The sequence below is a fragment of the Paramisgurnus dabryanus genome, chromosome 20, assembly GCF_030506205.2.
Source record: "Paramisgurnus dabryanus chromosome 20, PD_genome_1.1, whole genome shotgun sequence".
Lineage (NCBI taxonomy): Eukaryota > Metazoa > Chordata > Actinopteri > Cypriniformes > Cobitidae > Paramisgurnus > Paramisgurnus dabryanus.
The window spans coordinates 4,448,062-4,474,602 of NC_133356.1; the positions used below are offsets into that span (position 1 = coordinate 4,448,062).

At 36.2% G+C, this 26,541-nt stretch overlaps 3 protein-coding genes across 3 annotated transcripts; all 3 read right to left on the reverse strand.

Annotated features, from left to right (window-relative positions):
- Positions 1 to 4,989: 4,989 nt before the first annotated feature.
- On the reverse strand, positions 4,990 to 9,057 carry LOC135786607 (uncharacterized). The gene is made up of 7 exons (XM_065296086.1): positions 8,767 to 9,057; positions 8,325 to 8,448; positions 6,803 to 6,971; positions 6,431 to 6,707; positions 6,178 to 6,349; positions 6,017 to 6,095; positions 4,990 to 5,651 (listed from the first exon to the last, which is right to left on the reverse strand). The coding sequence occupies exons 1-4, from the start codon at positions 9,055 to 9,057 to the stop codon at positions 6,506 to 6,508; spliced, it is 786 nt and encodes a 261-aa protein (XP_065152158.1). The 3' UTR covers positions 4,990 to 5,651; positions 6,017 to 6,095; positions 6,178 to 6,349; positions 6,431 to 6,505.
- A 1,468-nt stretch (positions 9,058 to 10,525) lies between these two features.
- Positions 10,526 to 13,865, reverse strand: LOC135786609 (androgen-dependent TFPI-regulating protein). Its single transcript, XM_065296088.2, has 6 exons — positions 13,687 to 13,865; positions 13,411 to 13,586; positions 13,208 to 13,339; positions 12,704 to 12,805; positions 12,504 to 12,619; positions 10,526 to 12,402 (listed from the first exon to the last, which is right to left on the reverse strand). The coding sequence occupies exons 1-6, from the start codon at positions 13,691 to 13,693 to the stop codon at positions 12,225 to 12,227; spliced, it is 711 nt and encodes a 236-aa protein (XP_065152160.1). The 5' UTR covers positions 13,694 to 13,865; the 3' UTR covers positions 10,526 to 12,224.
- A 226-nt stretch (positions 13,866 to 14,091) lies between these two features.
- Positions 14,092 to 26,054, reverse strand: fam83ha (family with sequence similarity 83 member Ha). The gene is made up of 6 exons (XM_065296087.2): positions 25,828 to 26,054; positions 24,113 to 24,564; positions 23,480 to 23,644; positions 22,314 to 22,438; positions 16,878 to 22,182; positions 14,092 to 15,402 (listed from the first exon to the last, which is right to left on the reverse strand). The coding sequence occupies exons 2-6, from the start codon at positions 24,554 to 24,556 to the stop codon at positions 15,391 to 15,393; spliced, it is 6,051 nt and encodes a 2,016-aa protein (XP_065152159.1). The 5' UTR covers positions 24,557 to 24,564; positions 25,828 to 26,054; the 3' UTR covers positions 14,092 to 15,390.
- Between the last annotated feature and the right edge of the window lie 487 nt (positions 26,055 to 26,541).

The following is a 26,541-nucleotide window of genomic DNA, read 5'->3' on the forward strand; positions in this document are numbered from 1 at the left end:
TGAAGAGAATCAAAGTTAATTATTAATTTTATATTAATTTTAATCTTTGACAAGAACTTACGCAGTCAATTTTGATTTTAGAAATAAGTAAATAACAAAATTAAATGACTTGAGCTGGGTTTTTACAAATAGGGTTACATATAATGATCACATGCAGGATTGTATACTGTAGGCCCTACATATTTTCAATATATATATATAAAAATATATAAATATATTGTGATAAAAATGTAAATGTACATAAATGGTTAATTATTAGTTCTCATTAGTCTATATATGGAAATAAGTTCTTCAGATAGCCATCTTTGGGATAACTGATGAACCAATACAATTCCTTTGCTCTGTAAGTCCAATGAATACTCAACACTTAAACTGATTGATTCATCACTGATCTGCGTTTAATCTCTAAAAACATTTCATCCCATTTCTAAAATATGAACTTAAGCGGCTCCAAATGGTTTTTCCAAATGGTTGTCATGACAACATTCCCAGTTTAAAACCAGCCAGTCATCAAGGAGGCAGCTCTTAAAGTTAATCCCATCAATACATTTAACGCAATATCTAAACTAACATTTTATATGTTATCGACCCATCAGTTCAAGTGACCTGTATTCAGAAATATAATTAAAAAATATTATCTAACTAAGTGACTAAGTCTGTGAAAATTAGTCATTTTTGTGATTTATTGCTTTCTACATAAAATCACCCAACATTGTGTAAAGAACATTCAGTAAAAATATAATCTTGATATTTTTAATATTGCCTGAGTAAGATCATGTCAAAGATTTAAATAAATGTGAAATCTAAATTTGATTCTTCAAATACCATCATTAGATTATGAGACTTTAGCCTGGATTTCACATACAGGGTTATATATCTAAATATATGTTATAGATAATTCTTTAAAATGCATTTGTTCTTCTTAAAAGCAGGTACTTTGCTGAACTTACAGCAAGGGATTTTTTTAATAAAGTAATTTTGACTGTTAATGTATTGTGCGTCACCCTCATGCTCTTTAAAGTGAATGAATTTTGCAATGAATACGAGGCTTCAGAAATAACACTTAACATTGTGTCTTTACGTCTGATGACTCTATCAGTAACTAAAAGAAAAACACTGAGGGTTAAATGTTACTAAAAACAGCATCAATAGACACAGAGCTGTGCGTCACTATAAGTTTCCAGTGTGAGCACATAGTTTTCAATTGTGTAGCTTCATCACTTTGTGGTGTGAAAGGTTATTTACACATGCTGATAAACCTGTAGACCTGGTTCTGTTTGCAGGCACCTGACCGTACAACTGCATCTTATAAATCACAACACTCAAGAAACAAACACAGCAGGAAAAACACACCAAGAAACATGTTGTACTTAATGGGGGTAAGTTTACCTGTTTTCATATATTAAGACAATAAATGTGTACAATATATGCAACTACTACTGGGGCTAGCAGTCACGTGTCAAATGCTTTTTGGGAATTCTGTCCTCTAAAATTAAGTTTACCTTCACATTTATTCACTCTTTTATCAAAAAAATGTAAACTATTATCATATTTTTGTCTGTTAAATGATTAAATAAGCTAGACGATTGAAGTTTGTTCTTAAAACAAGCATTTTCATAATTGTTAGGCCAGGTCAGGTTGTCACATGTTTTATATGCTGCATTTTTAAATAATAGGCTTGTTTGACTTCATACGGCGCTGCAAGAACCCACAGTCGGATGACGTCAAAGTTCCGCGAGAGCGATTTTAAAGCAGACTCCTCTGTATAATTTCGCGAATAGCTCTCGCGGTACTTTGACGTCATCCTGCTGTCGATTCTTGCGGCGCCGCATGAAGTCGAACAACCCTATTTTTGTTGGTGTTGTTTTAGTTGGTTTCTGTATGTTAGCTACATTTAGAGTTTCTATATTGATTTACTGTTTAATTTTCCCCAAAAATAATTAAATATTAGCATAATTTAATTTTTTATTAGCAAGTTCCAAGTTGGCAACTTATCCCATATTGTGTGACAACATGCCACAACAGTCACCAACATGTATATCTTCCTAGCCGATAACAGTAGTAAAAAAATAAACACACAAACTACATCAACAAAAAACTTTCAATAGAGTAAAAAATTTATTTTTGTGTTTTACCCACAGATTGTTTTGGGCCTTATTGGCATTATAATGTGCATGTCGAATGGTCTAAATCAGGTAAGAGGAAATAATTTAATAGTCCTTATAACTGGTTCATCTGGATTTAAATGTCAGCAACAAATTGCACTTGATTATAAATGCTATTATATCTATTGTGTCTTAATGAAATTTCAGGAAAGAACAAACAAAAGCAGGTGGAGAGGGAGTTCACTCATTTGTTTTTACATAACGCTGCTTAATTCATGTGCTAGCCTGATGAGGTTTACAAAAAGTATTTTTCCTGAATCAAACTTGTTCATCCAGCTTGCAAGACCCAAATCTGATTGACAGAAGATAGATAACATAACCAGTAAACCACACAGATTATATCAGCAGCTTGTTTTAATACAATCATTTCAGAACAGGAAGCCAATCTATTTAAGTATCTAAATGAGGAATGCTCTCTTTAATGTGTTACTTACAATGAATGTCATATTTACAACACAGAAAACCACCAAAGGTGTTCCAGATAAAAACCTGTTCTATATAAATAAGGTAGGCCTATATTTTATTTTATATATATATATATATTTGATCTAAAATGAAAGATGTATTAATATATCTGTTTTTCAGTGGAGGATGAATGAACAGGAGCTTCTCCTCGTGACCAGACTTCTTTCTGTTGGGCTGGTGGATGCTGATCCGAACACTCTTCATCATATCAAAGAATACAGAGATCTGAGAGGAAGTTCAACTTAAAAAGACATGTGTCTTTCAGAAAACACCTAACCCACATGTAGCCTACATGTGATAGGAAACAATGAGAGCAATTTCTCTTCTTTACTGGTTATTGGCACTCAAGGAAACATGTGATGAAAACTCAAACCTGTAAAATGTGATGAATTGCTCAGAACTTTTTCCTAATCTACAAGGATGATCCAACATCTGGATGATCTGTTGTGGAAGACTGCAGGGGAATGAACCTAGTATTGTGAATTTTTTACTTAGGTCTCCTGTTTGATTTTATTTTTCCGGTCACAGCAATCAGACATATGTGTCCAGAAGAGAAGCTAAAGCGATCTCAGCAATGTCTAAAATTGTTTTCAAGTTTGCCAAAATCTATAAAATGTCCTCTGAAGCTGGATAGATGTCGAAGCTGTCGATCATAAGCAAAAATCATCCAAAATAGTACAACTACAAACTTTACAAAAATAGGGGAAAACAGTAAATTAATAGAGATTCTGACTTGAAGAAGTGTCTTTTAAAAAAGCTTTACTAATGAAGACCGAAAGAGTGCAGCATGCACACTACATTTTGGCAAACACATAAACGTGGAAATAATCGAACCAAAGTCTTTTTTTATTTCCTCAGGTTGCAATACTTCTGATGAAACTGTATTTCATCTTTTTTTTGTATTAACCATTTTCTAAGATGTTTTGGCAAGATATTTTAGGATTTATTAGGAATGAAATCATATGTTATAATGAATGCGAGTTGTTTTGGAAGAATGTGGTAGGCCTATACTAGGTTTTGTAGACTATGATAAATCTAAAAAAGATAATTTAATTTGTATTATTAATCTGATATTGCTACTTGGTAAGTTCCACATTCATAAATGTAAATAATTGAATGCTACACCTCTCTTTTTTTGTTTTTATGAAAGTGTTTGAAAAATACCTCAATTTATTATCAAAATGTCTGAGAACAAAAAGCATAAAAAAATATGTTTGTCAGTAATTCCTTAGTTTGTTTGTTTATTGATGTCCTATAATATGTCCCCTCTGGTTGTTCTGCTTTTATTTTATTTTTTTGCTTATTGTGTTTTCATTGTCATTATTTGTTGCCTGTACATTGTTTTGAGCATCAAAGAATAAAAAGACACCAAAGTCTTTTCAAGAGTAGACTAATATTAACTTTGATACATTTTAGACAACTTATAATGAAAAAAATTGCTTAACATGCTATTTCTAAATGATTCATCCATTATATTTTTTTTGTGCAGAACAAAGATAAATCACATAAAATATATTTTTGCATAAGATATGTAATTATTTTGTATATATAAATACACACACATTCATGTATGTATTTAAAGAGCATTTACATGTCTATATATTTATTTTTATTTTATATATTCTTTATTATATATAAACAAAAAATTGATATATAAATAAAAATGTTCTGAAATGTATATGTATGTGTCTGTGTTTAAATATACATAACTATTACACACAGCACGTACACACATATTTTGTATGCGATTATTTGCGATTAATCTTTGTCCAGCACTAATTTTTAGATATTTCTTTCTACCATGTGTTTTTCTACCATGTCTTTCTAAACTAGGGATGCTCCGATACCACATTTTCTAAAGTACTTGTACTCGTTAAAAGTCCCCCGATACCTGGAATCGATACCACGGTCTGAAAAAAGTCTATGTTTGAGCGGCGTGTAAGGGGTTAATGCCTCTTGTGTTGTCCAAAGAGGCAGAGTTTACAACAAACTGGAAAACTAGTCCTTTGTTTTTTTGTTAAATTATATTACTAAAGTTGTTACCTGTAAATTTAAATAATGTTTTTTATTAAGTACTCCGTATCGGCACTGAAATGCAAGTACTTGTACTCGTATTCAAAAAAAGTGGTATCGGTGCATCCCTAGTTTAAACAAATAAAATCTTACAGACTGTGATATACATCAAGTATAAGATGTTCATTCATTTTGGTTTTCTGTTCTTAAAAAGGTGCAAGTTAAAAAGTTTCGAAAAGCCAAACGGCTTCAAACCTACTAGAGAGTCCATATTTTTCACTTTCCACTTGAAACAACTGACAAACATTTCAGAGGTAAAAAAATGAAGGTCAAAAAACAAGGGTGATGATTTTATCCGCAAAAAACATTTTATAGGATGTTGTTATTTGAAGGAGTTTGGGATAATAACCGGCATACGTCAAGAATATTTAAGCAGACATAGCATGCTTTTAAATATTTCATTTTTACATATAAATCATATATTTGTGGTCTATATAAAGCGGAACTGCAATGCTAGGGTCTAAATTCCTCATTATTATAGCTCCACAGGCCCCTTTTCTGATGTGCGTCTGAGAGAAAGTCATTTTGGTGCTGTCTTTTTAAATGCAAATGAGACACTTCATACCCTGCCCCATCTCCAGGTTTCAGAGGTGACACGCGGTTAAACAAAGTTTCCAAATATTAAGAAACAAGATAATGTACAAATTTTCATTTCAAACTATTTTCTGCCGTTTGTGTTTTAGTCGTTACAGATATTGTGCATACAGGTGCTTTGTTTCATGGTGCTGGGGATATCTGGGCCGGAAAGTGCGTGTTGTCCTGCCGTCTTGTGTTGTCTTGAGAATACGGCAGGAGTTTCCAGACAATGAGGGACAGTATGTGGGCTTCAGACTGGTCCTGGATTGAAGCGGGAGACGTAAGCGGAGACCACTGTTGCCTCATCTATATACAGAGTTGGGTCAGGGAAAACTTGTTCAAAGACCAGCTCCATGATGTCATCGACATAATCTGTAATGACAAGCAAAATAAGTTATGGAAGTTATTTGCAAAGTTTGTTTTATTGCACTGCCATTTATAGTGGCATTGAAGTTACTTATTTTGTTTTGTGACTTTGGTTCGATTGTTATTACTCTGTATGAGAACGTCATTAATGTTATAATAAATTGTTATTAAAATGCTGCCTAACTTCTCTGTGAACTACGGCTCTGAATAGTAAATGCCGCTCCATCTGAAAGCAGCTGATGGCGTTTTACTTCTAATCACGGAACCGGCTTTACTGATGAAACACGCATGAGAATCGCAGGTGATTTTTTGCACAGCCCTAATTCAATGCGGTTTAATCTCAGAGAAAATGCACTGTTATTTTTACTTACTTGAACTAGTTGTAAGTCAATGACTTTGTTGCTCCTCAGATCCATCATTGTGTAGCTTCCAAACTTGGCACTGTGTCCTCTGAGATCCACAGTAATAATATTAGTAATTGCATCAATCATGGCCAATACACGAATAATGATGATAGAGGATCGGTACGTACCTGGAGAGTCAGCCCTCATGTCACCACCAAGTATGGCTTTTTGTGTTTTAAGCGTCTCCATACCAGCCTGTGTTGACTACCACTTGTATATAATAGCTGGCTCTATGTAAAGTCTGGCATGCCGTCTATAGGTGTTGTGCTGGAACATTTGAAGCCTCATTGCTTGGAATATCTAAGCAAAAACAAACATGTTACAATATATGCCAATATTTAACACATTACAGCTTTGAAGCTTTGAGTGTAAAGTTCGTACTTTTTCCACTCTGAAAAATAAGCTGCCATTGGAATACACAGCAACTGAAAGCTGTAGATTCCCTGCTGGGGTGCCTCAATGTAGTGGTTGACTATTCCATATTCTTAGAAAATCACAGTGTGGACATCGCTGCTCTACACACAGAAAGGTCCCAACTGTTTTGGTCTTCACCCTTGTCCCTCGTTGACACACTGGGCACACCTCAAAAAGTTCTAAGAGGCATTTTTCATATACAGTATAAGTAGGCATTTTGTAGGTTGGTGTGGAAGGGTCCATGCTATAGAAAAAAAAACAACCAAACATAAATATACATAGAACAGCTTGTTCATGAAAGAGTCTGCAAAAATTGTTTTTTGGTATTGTTATACGTACATGTGTCCAGTTTCCTCTTTCAAAGCACTTATGGAGTCCTCAGGGTTGTAGGTTGGATCATGGGGGCTCTGTTTCATTGTAGAGTCAACACCCACTTCGGTCTGCTCCAGACAGGGTCTCTTTATTGGCGAGATTTCTTCCTCAATATCAAGCAACCGGTGTCGCTTCACTGGTGTGGAGGACAGGAAAGCATGCGTTTAAACAAAGACTCCAACATCTGAGCACTTTGGGGCGCACACCACTGATCTATATAAATGACTGGATTGCGCATAGAACGCCTAACGTAACAGCGTGAGGTGAAGCCAGCGCAGAGTTCGAGCGGCCATCTTGGTATACCCAACCGGCAGAGGGCGTCATTGACTTCCATTCAATAACATGATCTAATTTCACCCGCTTTACAGCGTATCAGTCACAAAATGTAATTTTTAGGATATGTGTCCGTAAATTAATAGTTAATTCTGGTTTATTTGCAATGTTTATGTTTTAATCGGGCAGGATAATGGATTTACAAAAAACCGTTAAGGTGAGTGTGTCTGTTTTATTCTGTTAATGACACGGGTATAAATAAAGTTTTTTTGACATTCAGCTACACGGTTAGCGTTATTTCTCTGAATAAGTAACTTGTAAAGATAACAATTTCAAAACCAGCTAATTAATATATGCACATACGGAACAAAGCATGATTATTTATTTAGATTTCAGAATGAGCACGTTTATTAACATGCTGCGGTCTGTCCGCTGATCTGATACTGTTTAAAAAGCAAAATGTACAACTTTCAGTAAATAACTATGTACATGCTTAGGACGTTTGCGTTGTAATAATGTACAGGGAGACTTCAGATATAAAAACAGAGACTAGTAAAGTGATGTTTTATCATTAAAATCTGATCGCGTCCATTGATTTAATAGAACGTTTGGGTATACCAACATGGCGGCGCGGTGGCTTCACAGTTGTGACGTCATGCGCAATCCAGTCATTTATATAGAGGGGTTGCAAGTTTACAAACATTGCAGGGTGCGCGCGCAACCAAGGGGCAGAAAGACCGATTGGTGAGCTGATCTGCTACTGCAACAACCTTAATTATTGAAGCGTTCTTTAATGTTTGTACATAAATAAGACTTGATTTTAGTTGTATCTGTTTTTCTGTCTTTATTTTTGCAGTGTTACTGTGATACATGTATGAATTATAATTTTATAATTATAATGCTAGTAACGTAATAGTCGCATCTACTGGTATGTTAACATCAGGCACCCAGCACTGACTCTGTTGGTACTATTTTCCACGCAAAAATTCCTTGGCATTTTGACTTACAGACACCGCTACTAGCATACAACACAATGCACGTCTCTTCTTTCTGCCCCTCGGTTGCGCGCGCAACCAGTTAGTGACGTCGCCGTGCAACCCGTCTATAGATCAGTGGCGCACACCTGTGTGCCTTTGAGTAAAACAACTAAAAAGCAGTATTAGCAACATTGTTTTATTAGCCTAATTTTGTTTTGCAGTTACCCTTTTTAGCTTACCTGTACTTTTGACACGAGGTAGGAGAGTTTTCATAGAAAGCTGTGTCCCAACTGAGCACATCCGGGGTTTTGTTTGACAGACTTTGTTCGCAAATGTTGGTTTTTGCCTTGTTGGTTTAGCGCTCTAAATAAAGTGCAAGTAGATTATTTTCTCTCCATGACATCTTTTCATAACTCGTGATACAATTCAAAGCATTACTGTCACTATAAGTTTTTCTAAATAAAATAAACGTCAAATACAAATGCTGGAGCTTTAGAACTCTCTAATGATGTACTGTTTGTTTGTTAAGTTACATCTTTTACATTAAATAAGTAAACAATACCGACCAGCTGCGTACGCTGGGATCGCCCATGAAACAAGCACACTAACAAGACAAATTACTACGGCCTACCCTTACCACTAAAAATCTGTTTATCTTTTTTAAAGTTATTTACAGCTTACCGAAGTGCTCTGCTCATCGTCTCCAAAGATAGAAGGAATTGACCCCTCAATCAGACGAAGTCTGTCGGCAAATCCTTCTTGGTACTGGCGGAGGTTGGTGAAGTGGTTGTCCTTAAAGTGCTTCGCGCACACAAAAATGACTTTACCCACAGATGTGGGTACATTCCCGTGAAAAATAAAACTTAACCAGGCACTTCGAAGAGGTTCTGATGCTGGGAGACGGTGTAATGAATCGTGTGGGTTAACACAGCTAAAAACCGAACATTTGGACTTCTCTCGTAACTTCTGCATCCTTGGACAGCGAGGAATGAAAATGGCGGATAGCTCGAAGTGTTGGGCTGGGAGGAGTCGATGTCTTTATTTGGCAGTTCCGCTGCAAATACTATTAGAGATATTATTTGATTAATATGTTACTTTTGTTGGCAAAGTTTTATATACATAAATGTAAATATGGAGATTATAAACCATTATTCCGTATTTTTCTATTAGAAGTGAAGCAATATTTAAATACTATTTATAATCTGTTAAACAAGAAAGCTGCTAAATGTATTAATGTATGTAAGTATTTCCATGTTTTTATTTAATTCTTTTTTCTCTTTCATCCCCTGGCTAATGTAAAAACACTGCTGAATATGTTTGATTCAATAGTTACCAAAACAGAATATAACGATATCAACAAAGCACCTGAAGAGACTAATTTCAACTTTTCTGTACTTCTAAACATCACAAATATACAACAAAATGCATTTAAGTTCTAAAAAAGTGGATTTAGCATGATGTGTCTCCTTTAACAATAATAAATTTGACTTTTATTCTTAGTATTATCCATAAATTGTTGTAATATGCTCATGACTTGCAAATGTAATGCTCAATTACCTGGAGTAATATGATTCATGGGTTTTGTTTTCTCATTTAATATTTATTATATATAGTCATGTGGTCATACATCATGTAACCAATTGGGGGGATGCCCTTTTTCTGTTTCATGCCCCTCAAAAAAGGCCTGTGCACAGCCCTGAACATTATTTTTAATGCACAGTAACATTAACTCAATGTAGGTGATACACTTGAGCTATTATTTGAACTATGGCATTGTTAGATCATTTTTTGGATGTATGATATTTTAGCTTGAGAACTCTGCATTGATTTCCTGTGAAAGCCACTAAGAATGTAATAACCTTTATTTTTCTTTTGAAGGAAATCAGGGGATACCCTTTATTTGCCATTTTAAAACCATTGCTGCTAAAACCATCTATATCCAAATTAAGAGGTTTCTTGGCTGAACCTAAAATCTTACACATTTTTGTGATGTTAACATAATATGTTAATATGCTATATCATAACATTTTTTCAGGCAAATGAATGTAAAGCTCTAGAAATGACACTTTACCTTATAAACTCAATGGGGCGGTTTCCTGGACAGGGATTAGACTAGTCCTAGACTAAAATAAATGTAAGAGCTGTCCAAACTGAAAACAACTTGCACTGACATATCTTACATAATACATCAGTGCCCTTTGTTTTAATTAAGGCATGTTTGTTAAAACCAGGTATATTTCCTAATTAAACTGAGGCCTAGTCCTGGCTTAAGCTAATTCCTCTCCAGAAACCACCCTTATAAGTATAATCTTGAGTAACCAAAGATTTTTTCATTAAAAAACTGCATCAAATGTGCCAGGTGTGTATGACACAAACTTGTGAATTATTGTACGTTTTTAAGTATCAAGAAAGCCCATGACTGTTGTCTCTTGGGCCTCATTTACACTGCAGTCGCATAGACACATATCTGATTTATATCTGATTTATTTCCACATATGAATGAGGCCTGAAACGGACCTCAAAATATCCGAATGTATGCGTTTTTTCGTGTTTACACTGCCATAGAACACATCCGATCTGTGTCACATATAAGCAAAAAATCGGAATTGGGTCACATTTCACTGACAGTGTAAACGAGGCCTTGTTTAGCTTTATCACTTGCTGAAATCTAAACCTGTAGTCCTGGATTGCATTGACCCTGTGGTTCTTAAATCACTACACTTAAGAAAGCAAACACAGAAGAAATAAACAAAAATAAAAAACAATCATGTCAGATGATCTGAAGGTAAGTTTACCTGTTTTTTCATGTTAAACACATAGGTTGTGTTTGTAATTTTAGAACTTAAAAGGTGGATTCATTTATGTCAAATCTGTTTCATTTATGATGAGGTTTTAAGTTCCTGAAGTCAAGAAATAAGCGAAAGGATTGGACAGACTAAGTTGGGTTTAAGCACATAAATCAGAAACAATAGGGGCCCAGGCACAGAACCCTGGGGTACACCACAGGAAATAGTAACAGTACGAGATCTATTCTTACCTATTCTTATAAATTGCTGTCTATCGGATAGATATGAAGTTAAGCACTGAATTTCAGACAGGTTGTAATATGTTACTATGCTCATGACTTGGTAATGTAATGCTCAGTTAACTGAAATAAACCAGGCTTGATGACATATGAATCAATTGTATATTTATATAGCCTAATACTAGTGGCAAGACAAAATATGTGGACCCGTATGAATGAATGTTTTTCTACAGTGATTTGTCATTAAATGTGATCTGATCCTCATCTACTGTGAATGTTTAATGGGTGTTTTCAAAAAAGACACAAGAAATAAAAATGATTTGTGTGTTGTCAACTTATGCACATTGTGTTTGATCAGATTACATTTTATGGAAAATCACTATAGTCCATTTTTTAGGGGTTCACATATGTTTTCTTGCCAATGTATATAATACATAAATGTAATCATATGTAATGTGCATACAAAAATGCCTAATTTAATCCTTATTGAAGTGTTTTCCACCTACAGGCTATTTTGTTGTTTTAAATCGTCATATTTATCATTGCTGCAATGGTAAGACTGAATTACTCTGATATAACTTTTAAAACAGATTTAAAAATCAGCCATATATTTCCCAGTGAGGATGTGTTTACCTTCATTAAACTATTTCATCTTTTATTAATCTTTTCAGTCAGGCACATACTTGAGATGTAGGGCACAATGTTATAGAGGTGCAGTAGAGATCGAGTTAAAAGCTCCTTCATAAAGGTATGTGACATAGCAACAACAGCACAGAAATATATATATACACACTACCTGTCAAAAGTGATCTCATGCATTAATGAATGAATATTAATGAACAGCCCCAGGTCCAGCACCAAAGCAGAGTAACATCACTGATGGGTTCAGATACGTAAATCATGATGAGGATGCTCGGCTCTTTCCTAAAACATGTGCAATACATGTTGGCTTTTGTTTCTTATGGATGGTCTCTTTCTAAAATTAACTTCATTTGTTAAGTTAAAGTAAAACAAAAACTTATATTGATATTTTATCTTTTATAGTGTGCAAACTATTCATATTTCTTCAGGCATGTTTTTCCTCAAATGTTACAATAAAAACTTAAACATATTATCAGAAATTAATTCCTTTTTTATCACTCCAAAACTTTTGGTTTAAAGTTTGTCCCAGTAAGTACAACAGTGACACCACAAGCATGTTATGAAAAAAGAAAACAATCAAGCCTGCACTGCTAAACATCCCCAATAATGGATAAACCCAGATTCCCACAATCTGATACACCCAAATGACCCTAAAGAAAAAAACAATGATAGGTGTAAGACTTTAAATATGTGCCAATAATATGGTCTGAAGTAGTCATTATTCGTTTTTGCAGTAAACACATAAACTCACCATCCTAGGTAAGCAAGTCCGGCGATTCCCAAAGCAGCTAATCCGTGTTTTGTTTTAGGATAGATATGTGGCTCCAGGTATATCTCACCCAATAATATTGGGAGAACGGGAGTGTGCTACAAATAAAACACATCTTTTTGTTGAATTCATATATATTCCACATTTATAACACACACTATATAAACTATTATAAGACCAACCATAGCATGGTTCAGCCATGAAGGGAAAAGTGTGTCCATTGAAGCCGGATAGACCAGCTGTCGATCATAGGCATAAATAACCCAAAACAGTACCACTACAAACTTAATACAAAGAGGAAAACAGGCAATAAATATTATGTTAAAATAATAATGCATTCAAGATTAAGGAACTGACATCTATTATTTTTTTTAAAGAAATGTTTTACCAGTAACCACCACTAGAGGACAGCATGCACATGAATATATTATAACATAAACACCTGCAGCTTTAAAAAAAATTAAACATGATTATATTTTAGATAACATATCATTTACAAATATTATTGAATTCATGGAAAATTATTTTTAAATGAAATTCCTAAACTGATTTTATTGAATTATCAGTAATTTTGGACATTCAGTGCAGTTTTTCTTTCTACAAAACTCTTTTGTAAAATGGTATATGTTTGCCTGTTGTTTAGTAGCATCTTAAACATTTTTACAAAGGGTTTAGACCGCACGTACCATCCCAACTGGAAACACAAAGACAGAAAAGAGAAGATCCTTGCAAAGACAGAGAGGTGATACTTTCGAGTCTTTCTCCACATGTTGGAGGTCATTTATGGATCCCATTCCAAAAAACAGCATCTGTATGACCTAAGAAACAAACATGCAAAAGTGTCATTCAACAGAGATGCTTAAAAGATTTCAAACATCATTTATCTTACCAGATTCAAAAACGTAAGATATTTCCAGGTTCCACCGTAGACGAATAATCCAGGTGGCAGATCTGAAATCCCTTTTGCATAAATAGCCTGAATGAGAAAAGCATACCAGAAGAAAGCAGCTATGTGGTAAACTTTCTTTAAAACGTCTATCATGCCTGAAGTCTTGAAGTCCTGTTCTGTTGGTAAAGAAACACAGCGAGCTCTCAGCAGACTTCAGTAAAAGCAAAGGGAACACATTCAGATTTATAAGGAGAAAAGCCAGAGATTAGACTAAACTGATCATTTGCCACGGTCTTAATAAAGTCCAAGTCTTAAGAAAGGTCCCACTGTTTTTCTGGTGACATCACACATGCTATTCATTTTCTTTTACTTGTTTTATAACATTTTGTAATTGTATTTTGTAAAGCAGAATTTGCATGCTTCATTATTTTGCAGCATGACTGAGCAGATCAATGATCTCGTGAAGTTAGGTAAGTTTCAAGAAAAGGATTAAACAGGAGACATCAGTCTCGCTGAAAGCAAGGGTGTTGTCCAATTTCTCTATGTTGTAATGTAACATTCATATTATTTGACTGCTACAATATATGGCATAAATGAATTATGTTCTCATAAAAAAATATTTATATCAATACCAAAGGGTAAAATACACACTGCTAATTTGTTTCAACTAGAACAAACCTAACCATTTATTTTAAATTAACCTAAAAATGCCAATGTTTGACCCAACTACAGGTTGAAACAATGTAACAGAGAATAAGTTGAGAGATATCACTGTGCACAAAAACAAATGTTGTGTAAGCTTTGACTTCTCACACAGATATCAGGATATTAATAAATAACATTTCTGTTTGTTTAATACAATTTTATTTTCATGTCAGTGTAATAAACCTTAACAGATTTTTGAGACAACATTAATCTTCAAATCTGGTTAAGGACAATCGTCAGAAACAGATGCTGTCCCACATAAACAATGCGCACATTTTGCAATTTTTAAAAAAACTCAAACATCTCATCCTAAACTTACAATATTGCACATTTTTAATCTGTTGAGTATAGTTGGCAGTAAGACCATTTCTGATACAGATAAACTAGACTAGTGTTTCATTCGTCTATACTAAATCTTACATTACAATTTTTACATCAGCTAATGTTTATTAAACATATAAGCACATTTCACCATAATGTTTAACATTATATTTTTGTCAAATCAGTGATAAAGAAAAAACATACTATGTATTTACACAGTAAATTGGAAATACAAAATATTGTTTTTTTTTATTAGATTGTTTGTGAAGTCTCGAGAATTATCTGGATTTGTATACAAAAGGCTCTAATTTAAGACATAAATAGATTTATTCCACAAAAATCCCACCCAATATTTTATAGTGACACATCACTTATAGTTCACATTTAGTTGTACTTCTTGTTAAACACATTTTGAACATTGGGGCAACCAAAACATTCAGATATTTAGATCAATAAGATCGGAGTTATTTTGGGAGGACATTTCCCCCCTCAATGTCTATTGTGGTTACAGGCAGCGTGTCTTGTTCTGCCTTATAATTACTTCCCTGTTCTTGTTTGTCAAACAAACGTATCTTTGTCAGATCATGATAATATCCATATCAGAATATAGATAGAATCTGCATCCAGATAATTACAAACGTACTTGATTTTAAAACGATATATACATAGGAAACCCTATCTGAATCTTATCCAGCAGGTAGGGTTAGTTTTTTGTCTTCTGTCATTCATTTAGACCAATGATCTGTTCAGGAGTTCAGGTATGACACAAGATCTACAATCTTGACAGACATCATGTCAAGTCTTGCATTTAGGGAGCAACATTTGTTAAAGTAACACATCAAAAAACACAAGTTTGTGCAAGTTCACAGTTATGAGGTAAGACCGAGGGAAAACAAGGCAAAATTGCTTCCCTCTTCTTGTTCGAGCCACTCGTCCATAAGGTTTAATCCCACGTTAACATGAGGCCTGTAAAAACAACATATGTATATTATCTTAAGGAATTGTAGAAACTGTACTGTACATTAAAGCTGACTTTGATAGATGTTCTGAACTATCATGCAATAATATTACAACTCATTCAATTAAACTTAATAAATTTATTAGTATTACTTTATCACAAAGTGTCCTCATCCACACTTTTATAAACACAAAAAGAAAACACAAAAACTGTTGGAAAAATTGGTCAAAATATGTTACCCAGCTGTCACTGGGGCACACACTAAAATATGCTGTAAATACCCCTTAAAACGGTCCTAATATGTATACATTTGGTACCAATATGTACATTTGAGACACTAATATGTATCTTTGAGGAACTAATACAAACTCTTTGGGGAGGTTCCAGGACAGGGCTTATCCTAATCCCACACTAAAATGCATGTTTGATGTAGGGTTATGAAATTTGGCTGCCTGTTAATTGTCTCATAAATTGTGACAATTAATTGCCTGTTTTAGGGCTTTGGCGATTATGGAGATTAATTGTCTGTTTTATTGCTCTGACATTAAATTCTCATTATTTTTTGTTTGTTCATGAAATTATTTTCACACATTGTTGTGATCATTTAAATTACATTTTTTGCAAGGTTTACCTGGTAGTAAATATTAATACACATAGCACATATTTAAAAATAATTATTTAAATGAAAATTCTTTTATTAGAAATTAACACAATAAAGTGTCTGAAAAATAACTGAAAATAAAAATGCAATCAAAATAAACTGAATATACCAGAACAGGCCTTAAATAGAGGCCAATCCTACTAAGGTCATATTAGTACTGGACCACATGTCTGTAGTGGCTGCAAAAAAATCAATTCCTTACTTATACTTAAGAATAGCATCCTTTACTTCCTTAAATTTGGAATTGCTGTTTTGGAAATGTATGTTTTAATTGGCACTTCATACTGCATATCAGAGTTTTACAGCATTTCTTTAAATGCTGTTTTTCCATTGTATTGAATGGCTTTGCAATGTATTGCATTATACTGTCAGTTAAGGAGCGCTATCTGATACTGTCTCATTTTTACAGGTGCTGCAGCTCCCCCTTGTGTTTTTTAGAGAGATTTGCAATCATTGCGGTGATCTGAAATCATGGCGATGATGTCAAACAATCGCGATGAGACGATTATTTAATCTTTGTGACAGCCCTAGTTTGATCTGCCTTAATTTAAAAACATCTTGTACTGACATATCTTAAAATATATCATTGCCATTGTTCTATCTCAAGATGCACACCAGTATTGTTTTTAGTTTTGTAAGGTATGTTTGTAAAAACTACTTAAATGTCCTAATATTACTAAAGCCTATGCTTGGATTAATCTAAACCATGTCCGGGAAACTGCCCTTTTAAGTGCAAAGCTGAAATTTTTGAAAGGGTACAGCCCCAGTGACATATTTTATGGGGAACATATTTTATGACCATTTTGACAGTGTATGAATTACCTCAAAACGGCTGTAGACTTTTCTTTCCTTTCGCATTTTTTCCATCTTTTTTAGTAACATTTCCCGCTCTTCTGGCGAAGCTTTGGAAGACCAGGGCCCTCCTGAAAAAGTTGAAAGCTGTTGCTCTACAGACCTAACCCCTTCCTTTTTCTCTTCATTGGCTGGAGTCTGTTTGGACTGGGCTGATCTGCTTTGGTTCTTTGCTGAAATTTGCTCTAAAAGAACTTTAGTATCATCTCTAAGGTTGCTACACGAGAGAACACTGGCAGTAGATGACTGATGTGTGGAAAGTTTGGGATTTTCTGTCACATTGGTCTGACTTATTGCTTCTTCTGCACTGTTTGGTGTCAAACTGCTTTCTGATTGTTCAGACACCCCTACTAGTTTGGTTTTATCAATTTGGACAGGGTCCAGTGCTGTAGAAACCTTAGCTAACTCAAGACCCTCAGGTCTAGCTGAAGAGTTATTTTGCTTTTGGTGTTCATCCTCAGGTTTTGGGTCATTTAAACTTGATTCAGGTAAAGGGTTTGAAGACATATTTGATTGTAACTGCGTGAATCCCTGAGTTGCGTCAAGCCCTGTTGAGTCAGTAGCTAGGATGGATCCTTGTTTGGTAATGTCCTGACCAGAGTTATCGTCCTTATGCTCAATTTTTGGTGAGCTACTTTCTTCTGATGGGTTTGGTTCTGATGAAGTTGTAATGGACTGGACAACCTTAGGAGATGATTCACCGTCTTTTGGACTCTGTTGAGGGGGGCTGACTTCACCATTTTGAAGAGTGCTCCCTGCTGGTATATTTTGATCCAAATTAGTCTCTGTTGTAGACATACCCACTACGCCTTTCTTGAACAATGTGTGACTATCTGCTGGAGTGGTGTCAGTAAAAGAGATAGTCTGAGGAGATGAAGTGACTTTGAATGGAGATGCAGATACACACACAGAGGTTGGCTTCTCTGTTGCAGTAGGATGTTTGGAAGTGTCTAACACCACTGGGTTGGGGTTTTGGGAAGATTCCTTTTCTGTTACAATTACAGTATCTGTGCCTGTTTCATCAGGACTTTGGGAAGAGTCTTCTCTTGATTCGGTTGGCTGTTTGTAAGAGTCAGTGGGGTGGTGGGAAGGTACAGTATTTGTTGTTGTGGGCTGTTGAGAAGAGTCCGCTCTCAATGAATTTGATTCTTGGATGTCTTCCCCTTTTGCAGTGGAGGATTCAGAAGATTGACTTTCTCCTGGAGTGGCCTGTTGGGAAACATTTGAAGCATCCACTGTTGAAGTGGATGTTTGGGAAGAGTCTGCAACATTCACTATTGGTTGCTGGAAATCATTCCCCTTCTCTGTGGCTGATTTTAGAACAAGTTCTTCAGCCAAAGAGTTTGACTCTTTTGCCTCAGTTGCAGGAGGTTTTTGTTTAATGTTTGTTGAAGGGAGGTGTTGAGAAGAGTCTGCCTCCATTGCAGTGGGTTTCGGGGTGTCCTTTTCTGGTGCAAGTGGGTTTTGGACAGATTTAGCCTCAGCTGCAGAAGGTTTATGAACATGATCATTTTCAGTTAAGGTTGGGGTTTGGACAGATTGTGGCTGAGCAGCAGCAGGTTTTTGGGCATCTTTGGGGATTTTGGAAGATTGCACCCCCAATGCAATGGGCTGTTGGGAAGAGTCTGCCTCTGTTGCAGTGGGGTGTTGCAAATTAACTGCAGCACTGGGCTGTTGTAAAGAGTCTGTTTCTGCTATTGTGGACAGTAGAACAGATTCTGTCTCTGTTGCCGTATGTTTTTCGCCATGTTCTTTTTCACTTGCAGGTTGAATTTTGGAAGATTGTACCCCTAATGCATTGGGCTGTTGTGTAGAGTCTGTCTTTGTTAAAATTGAGGGTTGGGAAGTCTCTGCCTCTGTTTGAGTGGATTGCTTAGCATGTTTACTTTCTGCTGCACTAGGCTGGTGAAAAGAGTCAGTCTTTGTTGCAGAGGGGTGTTGCAATGATTCACTTACTGTTGTATTGGGCTGCTGTACAAAGTCTGTCTCTGTTACAGTAGTGTGTTCTACTGCAGCCGGCTCCTGGAAAGTCTTTGCTTCTGTTGTAGTGTGCAATTCAGCAGGTTTAGCAGGTTTTGTTGCAGGGAGTTGTTGGGATGACTCTGCTTTTATTACAAAAGGCTTTTCAGAGGAATCTTTATCAATTGCAGCAATACATTGTAAAGATGCACTTTCTTCTTCGGTGGGCTGTTGGCAAGACTGTGCCCCCCCTGCAGTTGGCTGTTGAAAAGACTCTGCCTCTGTTGCAGTGTGTTTTTGTGCTTTCTCTGTTGCAGTGGGGATTTTGGAAGAATGAACCCCTGATGTTGCAGGCCCTTGTAAGGAATCTTCCTCTGTTACAGTTGGCTGCTGGAAACACTCTGCCTCCTTTGCTGATGTTAGTGGTGACAAGCACTTTGTCTGTGAAAGTTTTCCAGGGGAACAACTATCTGTTAAATCAACATGTGAGGGGCTTATTTCTTTTGGAATGTGATTTTGGGTGTGCTTAGTTTCTGTTGAAGCCGTTTTTAATTCAATAGGACCTACTTGTTTTTGTGAGAAACTGGCTTTAAATGGAGCAGGTTCAGAGAGGGACTCAACATTTTTTGTAATAGGATGCAAAGACTTTTTAGAATCTGTGTTTTTCTCCATAACCGGGTCTTTTTGAAAATAATTTATTGATAACGCAGACTCTTCTGCAAGTTTTTTCTTTAATCTAATTTTTTCAGCATCTGTGGCTCTATGCATAATGTCTGGACTAGATTCCTCACATTTGGTGTCTTGAATCTCTGGTGTTGTGAGAGCTGCCTTTTTTTCTGCATCACTCATTGAGGGCTTTTCAGGTGCATCCAACGTCTTTGGGGCTTTCTCTGGCTTGCTTTGAGTCGTTTTGACTGCTGTAAGTTCGGCTTTGCGTTTAGCTGCTAATTCTTTGAAATATCTAAATCTACAGTCTGGGTCATTCATATCTAAGAATGAAAATGATCTTTGCCATTCATTTGACTCATTTCTTCTGCTTCTTTCATCCCGAATGGCCGATTGAACGGTTTCTGGAATGTCTGCACCAGATTCCTCACATTTGGTGTCTTGAATCTCTGGCTTTGTGAGAGCTGCCCTTTTTTCTGCATCACTCATTGAGGGCTTCTCAGGTGCATCAGACATCTTTGGGGCTTCTTCTGGCTTGCTTTGAGAAGTTTTGACTTCTGCAAGTTCAGCTTTGCGTTTAGCTGCTAATTCTTTGAAATAACTAAATCTACTGTCTGGGTCATTCATATCTAAGAATGAAAATGATCTTTGCCATTCATTTGACGCATTTCTTCTGCTTTTTTCATCCTGAATAGCTGTTTGAACTGTTTCTGGAATGTCTGCACCAGATTTCTCACATTTAGTATTTTGAATCTCTGGTGTTGTGACAATGGTCTTGTCTTTTGCATCGCTCATTGAGGGTTCGTCAGGTGCATCCAACATCTTTGGGGCTTTCTCTGGGTTGCTTTGAGAAGTTTTGACTGCTGCAAGTTCAGCTTTGCGTTTAGCTGCTAACTCTTTGAAATATCTAAATCTAGAGTCTGGGTCATTCATATCTACGAATGAGGATGACCTTGGCATTATTTTTGACTCATCTTTATCGCTTTGTACTTCTAAAACTGCTGATTGCACCGTTTCTGGCAGTTTTTCCTCTTTCAAAAGGCCTTTGGAGTTGTCAACATTACTGACCCCAATTTTGTTTAGTGAATTCTCAGAGTGTGCAGACTCCATGGCTTGGTCTTCAACTGTGGCTGACTTTATAAAATTCCTCCACTGAAATGGCTCTCTTGTGCTACCCCTCCTTTTATCCAAGATTTGTGACACACGAGCTGAAAGTTTTGAAGCCTCATCTCCATCTTTTTCTCCTAAGATATCTTTTGAATCGTCTGAAGTGTTCAACTCCAAATTTGAACTGAATATCAATGAGTGTCTTAGTCTGGAATTCCTCTGGACATTGTGAACGGGTTTGCTCCTGAGAAACTCCTCACCAAACCGTTTGGTCTCTCTCGGCTTTTTATACTGTGTCTCCTCCACTTTGTCCCCCTCAGTGGTACAAGATGACTCTGAAGTTGTCGGTGGTGTTATTTTAAAATTGTCAGATAACTCTGGTGGATGGTCAGCTAAACTGTAAGGCGGAGGGGAGCTGTTTTGAATCTGGATAAAAGGTGGATTGTTCCTAGATGAAGGCACCCTGTTAAACTCAGTGTTTCCAGTTCTGATTTTGGCACCAACGGGGCCACCAGGCCCTTCCTGAACAAAACATGGAACGTTATCACAAAGGTCTGATCCTTCAAGTTCAGAAAGATCAGGATCTTCTCCATCATCAAAGGCACTAAGGTATGAGTTGATCCTCCAATCTCGCAGCCCCTGCTTCTGGCTCACATCCTGTGGTTTGCGATTTGTATTGACTAAACGTTTCTGGTCTGGTAGGTTTGGTGCCGTGGGGGAAGTCTGACAAGCATAAGACTGACCCATGCTATGTCTTCTGACATTAGACTGCGCAGGTGGAACTAAATTTCCGGCACCAGGTCCTTCCTCCATAGGAGATTGAGACCGCAAGAATCTTTGGACATGGTCATAAGCTCCAGGTGGTTCTGCCTCGTTTACCTCAAGAGGATAGCCAGCCCCTGAAAACTGATCCATGGGGTAGCCTTGGTCTCTGAATCTGCCATACATGTCATAATCAGGCTGTAATCCAGCTCCCTGGTAAGGACCTGGTTCCCTTGGAAAGTGGCTGCCCTTGGGAACAACTCCCTCCATGAACTGTTTGCCTCGGATTGGTGGCTGGTTTTGAGGGGGCATGTATTCATAATCTGGTACATCTGGATAGCTATGCCTTTTGAATCCAGCCATTTCAAATGGTCCTCTCATTGGTCTCCCATGCTCTATAAATGGTTGGTCTCCTCGAAATTGTTGAACTGCATGCATGTTCATGTGCCTCTGAGTGGAGGGATTTTTCTCTGCTCCATATGGTTCAGGGTTTCTAAAGGGAAATATTTGGTGTCCTACATTTATATGTTTTTCTGCAGAATGATCAACCCATTCAGGATGAATAGGTGGATATTCTCTCTTCAACATGTGGGCGTTAGCCATGTTTAGATGGCTTTCATTTAGATTGCTGTATTGTGACATATTTGCCAGAATTTCTTCGACGACCAGCGGCTCCGAGTGGGCAAACAGAATTCGAAACTCTTCATCAAAGGTGGTCACAAGCTGTCCAAGAAACAGATGCGCTAGGCAGCGATGTATCTTCTCAAAAGACCACATGAAGCTGCAACAAAAAGTTAGAAAGATGTTTTAACTAGTATAAATTTAATGACCACAGTAAAGATCTAAGATGAAAAGACACTGCTAATTAAAAGCATAGTTTATTTTAAAAGTGTAAAGAAAAAGCACACTTACCTATAGTTTCCAGTTAAAACTGCCCTGCAATCCACCAGTATGAAGCGATCCATCATCTGACCTTTGAAAGACTTGCCTGTGTGGCAGAAATAAGTACTGCCACACACAGTTCTTACTCTCATGCACTGCAAGTAAAAAAAAGTGTTAATACATTTAAAACAAACTCTGAAATTGCAACCTTCATACAATAAAAAAACTAGTAAGTCATGCCTCTTATGCAAATGTGTATTGTTTATATCAAATATTTAAAACAAATAGTACTTCCTATTCTTACCAAGATATTTCCAATGCAGGTTTTCTAGGGCAGCAAAACGATTAATCGCAACTAATCGTCTGCAGAATAAAAGGTTTTGTATACACCTTATATATTTGTGTACTGTGTATAATAATTATGTATATATACGTTCACACACATACGTGTATAATTTAAAAAAAAAAATATTTTAAGTATTTATATTTATATATATAATATAAATTATATATAAATATAAAATGTATAAACACATAATACATCAATTATTATAAATATTTCTTAAATTTATACATGCATGTGTTTTTATACATAGTACACACCCACATATGACGTAAACAAAAACTAATCGCTACACTGTCCCAGTTTTCACCAAAAATCCCAGTCTCAGGGAATTGCGTATAAATAGCACGAAGTGCAAAAATCGTGCAACACATACGGCAAATTCCAATTTGGCGTGCATATGATATGCCAGTCCTTCCCATTTACTTAAAGGCGGAGTCCACGATGTTTGAAAATGTAAGTGAATGGGAAGGACTGGCGTATCATATGCATGCCAAATTGGAATTTGGCTTATATATTGCACGATTTTCACACTTTTTGCTATTTAAATGCATCTACATGAGACTGGGTAGCAAAACCAAATAACATTTAGGTTCTTGGTATCCTTCTTACCCAAAACCTCTTGCAAACTCGCACATTATGTGAACACCCATTACCACAGCAGCTAGCTCAGAATACATGCCAAGCCCAATAACAAGTGCTCTCAAGTATCAACCAGACACCCATTGCAAAACACAATACATGCTGGTACTGCCGAGGTGCTTATGCAACTCGTATATCCCCAAACAAAATATTCTTCTTCAGAACTGAATTACTGACAAAAACATGTTTAACACATTTGTAAAGTACCTACTTTTATTTCATCCAGATTCACCCTACAGTTGTTCACCATTGAAACAAAATGGTGTGCATTCAGTTCATCAAGAAGAATGTAAACAGCCACACCACGCATCGCTGCAGTAAGAATATCAAAGAAGATATCAACATCTGTAAACATGTCCATCACCACAGCAACAACCTGTGGCAAGAAATAAAAAAACAGTGCAAGAATTAGACATTACGCAATGCGTAACACAAAAATCTTTTGAGAGTACAGAATCATGCATTGTACAGTACACAAAAAAGGCATTAGTGTGCACCATAGTGCATGCAATTGTAGTATCATTTTATGCACAAATTCATGATCACACCCTTTGAATATCTGGATAAGTAATATAACCATTATTAATGGCTTTAACATACCGAGCATCTTTGGGCAAATTAAAACATATATGTTGCATAATGCTTGATATTGAATTTACATAAAGTATATGCCATCATATTTTTACAAAGCAACTTAATTTTAACCAATGTTAGTGTAAAAGCAAACATATATAACCCTTTATAACTAATAAACATTCATGACATTTTGAATGAAAACTGATTGTGTTACGAGCACCGGTTGAGCAACATGACACAAGAAAATGTGTAATACAAGTAAACATACTTCTTGTGCACTCTTAATCATTCTGCGCACTTGCTCCTTAATACTGGGCATCTCAGGATCAGATGGATTGACCAGCGTAGTGACCTCTGTTGGTCCAGCAAATCTAGAATGCTGTGGCCAGCCCAAGTCCAGGCTTGGAGCGTCATGGTCCGAATGAACCGGCCAGTAAGTGTCCGAAGAGCCGTCTGCATCTTCGGCCATGTATCTCCTGTCTGGCTGAACTGTCGGATGCGGCGTCCGCACCGTGCATTTGATATACTCAATCTCTGTTTGCGATAAGAAACCGACCATATTTGCTTCCTGTAAAAATCCATAGTAGCCTTCAAGGTCGGCATCAACCAGGGCATCAATAGCTATCCGGTACTCCTCGCGGTAATGAGGGGGCAGGTAGTTGGGGTCGTGGGGGTTGTCCCCAGCAGATGAACACTGTGACCGATGAGGCATATTTACACCTGTACCAATGACATAAGTTCAAATGATTTCATATAACAAATAACAAAGGTAATACACATCTATTCCACATGAGGGCGACCCTATGTTTTTAAGCACACCAACATGTGGAAACCAAATAGGGAAATGTGAGAACACAGATTTTATAGGCCTAGATATTCTATATACAATATGAATATAGAAATGAAATAGGCAAATATTTTCTTACACATATTAAGGATCACCCACAACTATGCTAAAATAAACCATAGAAACCAACCTTTACAGAAACTCTTTGATGGTTATAATGGGAATCGTATTAGTTTCAATGGAAACTATAAAGTCTTATTTGGTCTTTACTTATAATGTTTTAGGTTCTGATAATGGGCTGTTATATGTGGATTTTAAGTGCTTTTATATGTTTTATATATGTAATGTTTGCATTTTAAGAGTTGAAGCCCTAGCAGTGCTTTCGAGCAAACAAATAAATGTACAAAAAAAACAAATCTGTCAAATGGGAACCAATACATCACTGTATTGGAAAAGTCCCAACAAACACAAAAAAAACCGATATAAAGGAATTTTGTAATGGTTTTAATGGTAAAGGTTCATAATGGTATTTTACAATGGAAACCATTAGATTTCTACTGTATTTCTTAGCATGAAAAGCATATTTAGTAATACATCTTAACTTTGACTTTCAAAAGTGTATGTTCACAAACAAATGCACACATGCACAGGTCAAAAAATTACCAAATCCAAAAAAAGTAAACTAAGACAATATTGTGTCTGTTTCTTTAAGATTAATACTTGTGTAAGTTACTTGGTTAAAATATTACTATATCTCGCGAATTTAGTTTTGAAATATCAACCAGATGTTAACAAATATATCGTTCAATACTTTCAGTTGATTTTGAAAACGCTTTGATTTGTTTTAAACATCAATCGATCAAATGAATCTGAATCTGAATGTGTCGAGCTCATCACATCTGCTTCAACAACATCTGGGTGTGTTATGAAAAACACAAAGCCCACCATTTACCAAATAAACCCACCCACTCCTTTCATTGTAATCATTTAAATATAACATCCATTAAACTCCATGTTTAAAAATATATAAGAGTGTATCGCGTTTTCTTCCTATCGACGCGCCTTGGATTCACCGTGTCGTCGTGAATCTTGATGCTCTTTAAAGTTTCTCAAACTTACAGCAAAGCGCATATAAAGTACATAAGTAAATACAATGACGGATAAAGTTTGCCCACAAGTATTTAAAGTCGACTTACAACTCTAAAGTGCAGCTATCCGTTGGATTTCCTGTATAATAATCCTTTCATCGATATTTGCCCGTCATAACGAACGACAGAGGCTTTAGCTTTCACTCTGGCTGTGGCATGACGGCCAACACACGCGCGCGCGCACTCACGCTCACACACACGCGCACACACACACGTTCGTACCACAATAGCTCAGTCAAAACCTGTTTTTTGTATAATGTAGTCTTGCTTATAAAACAACTAAACATCTTTGCGAACTTACAAGCAGAATGCACGACAATTGATCTCTATTATGTAGTATTATGCTATGAAAGTTAATAATTGTCAGTCCTGGTCAATATTTAACTATAAATATGTTCACAGGGACTTGACCTGGATATAAATTACACATTGTTCTGAGAATGTTTGTGTGTGTGTGTTGGCAGGACATACAGTAGGCTACGTCACCCAAAAACATAGACTGTGATCTACAAACACAATACTAAAGAAAATCGCGATATGGGATGGCCTGCATGGTGACGCGATATAGGCAATAAGGCCTTATATGGTGGTAAAATCTGTTTAAATTATATTAAAACATATTTTAAAACCAAAAGTTATACAGTTAACTCTTTCGGGGAAATGAAAGCATCACTTAAATATGTGTATTGTTGAAACTATAACTTTTTGAAATATTAAATCGTAACTAAACCCCTGGTCAGAGCCTGACTCCACCCACTGGCA

Coding starts and splice junctions, on each gene's coding strand:
- LOC135786607 (XM_065296086.1), bottom strand. CDS start 9,057: ATGCAGAAGTTACGAGAGAAGTCCAAATGTTCGGTTTTTAGCTGTGTT. Junction 8,449..8,766: donor ACGATGAGCAGAGCACTTCG/GTAAGCTGTAAA, acceptor CACTTTATTTAG/AGCGCTAAACCAACAAGGCA. Junction 6,708..6,802: donor AAAGAGGAAACTGGACACAT/GTACGTATAACA, acceptor TTTTTTCTATAG/CATGGACCCTTCCACACCAA.
- LOC135786609 (XM_065296088.2), bottom strand. Junction 12,806..13,207: donor TTGTGTTTCCAGTTGGGATG/GTACGTGCGGTC, acceptor CTTTGTATTAAG/TTTGTAGTGGTACTGTTTTG. Junction 12,620..12,703: donor CATGGCTGAACCATGCTATG/GTTGGTCTTATA, acceptor TTTTATTTGTAG/CACACTCCCGTTCTCCCAAT.
- fam83ha (XM_065296087.2), bottom strand. CDS start 24,556: ATGCCTCATCGGTCACAGTGTTCATCTGCTGGGGACAACCCCCACGAC. Junction 23,645..24,112: donor TGATTAAGAGTGCACAAGAA/GTATGTTTACTT, acceptor TTCTTGCCACAG/GTTGTTGCTGTGGTGATGGA. Junction 22,439..23,479: donor TGAATCTGGATGAAATAAAA/GTAGGTACTTTA, acceptor TTTTACTTGCAG/TGCATGAGAGTAAGAACTGT.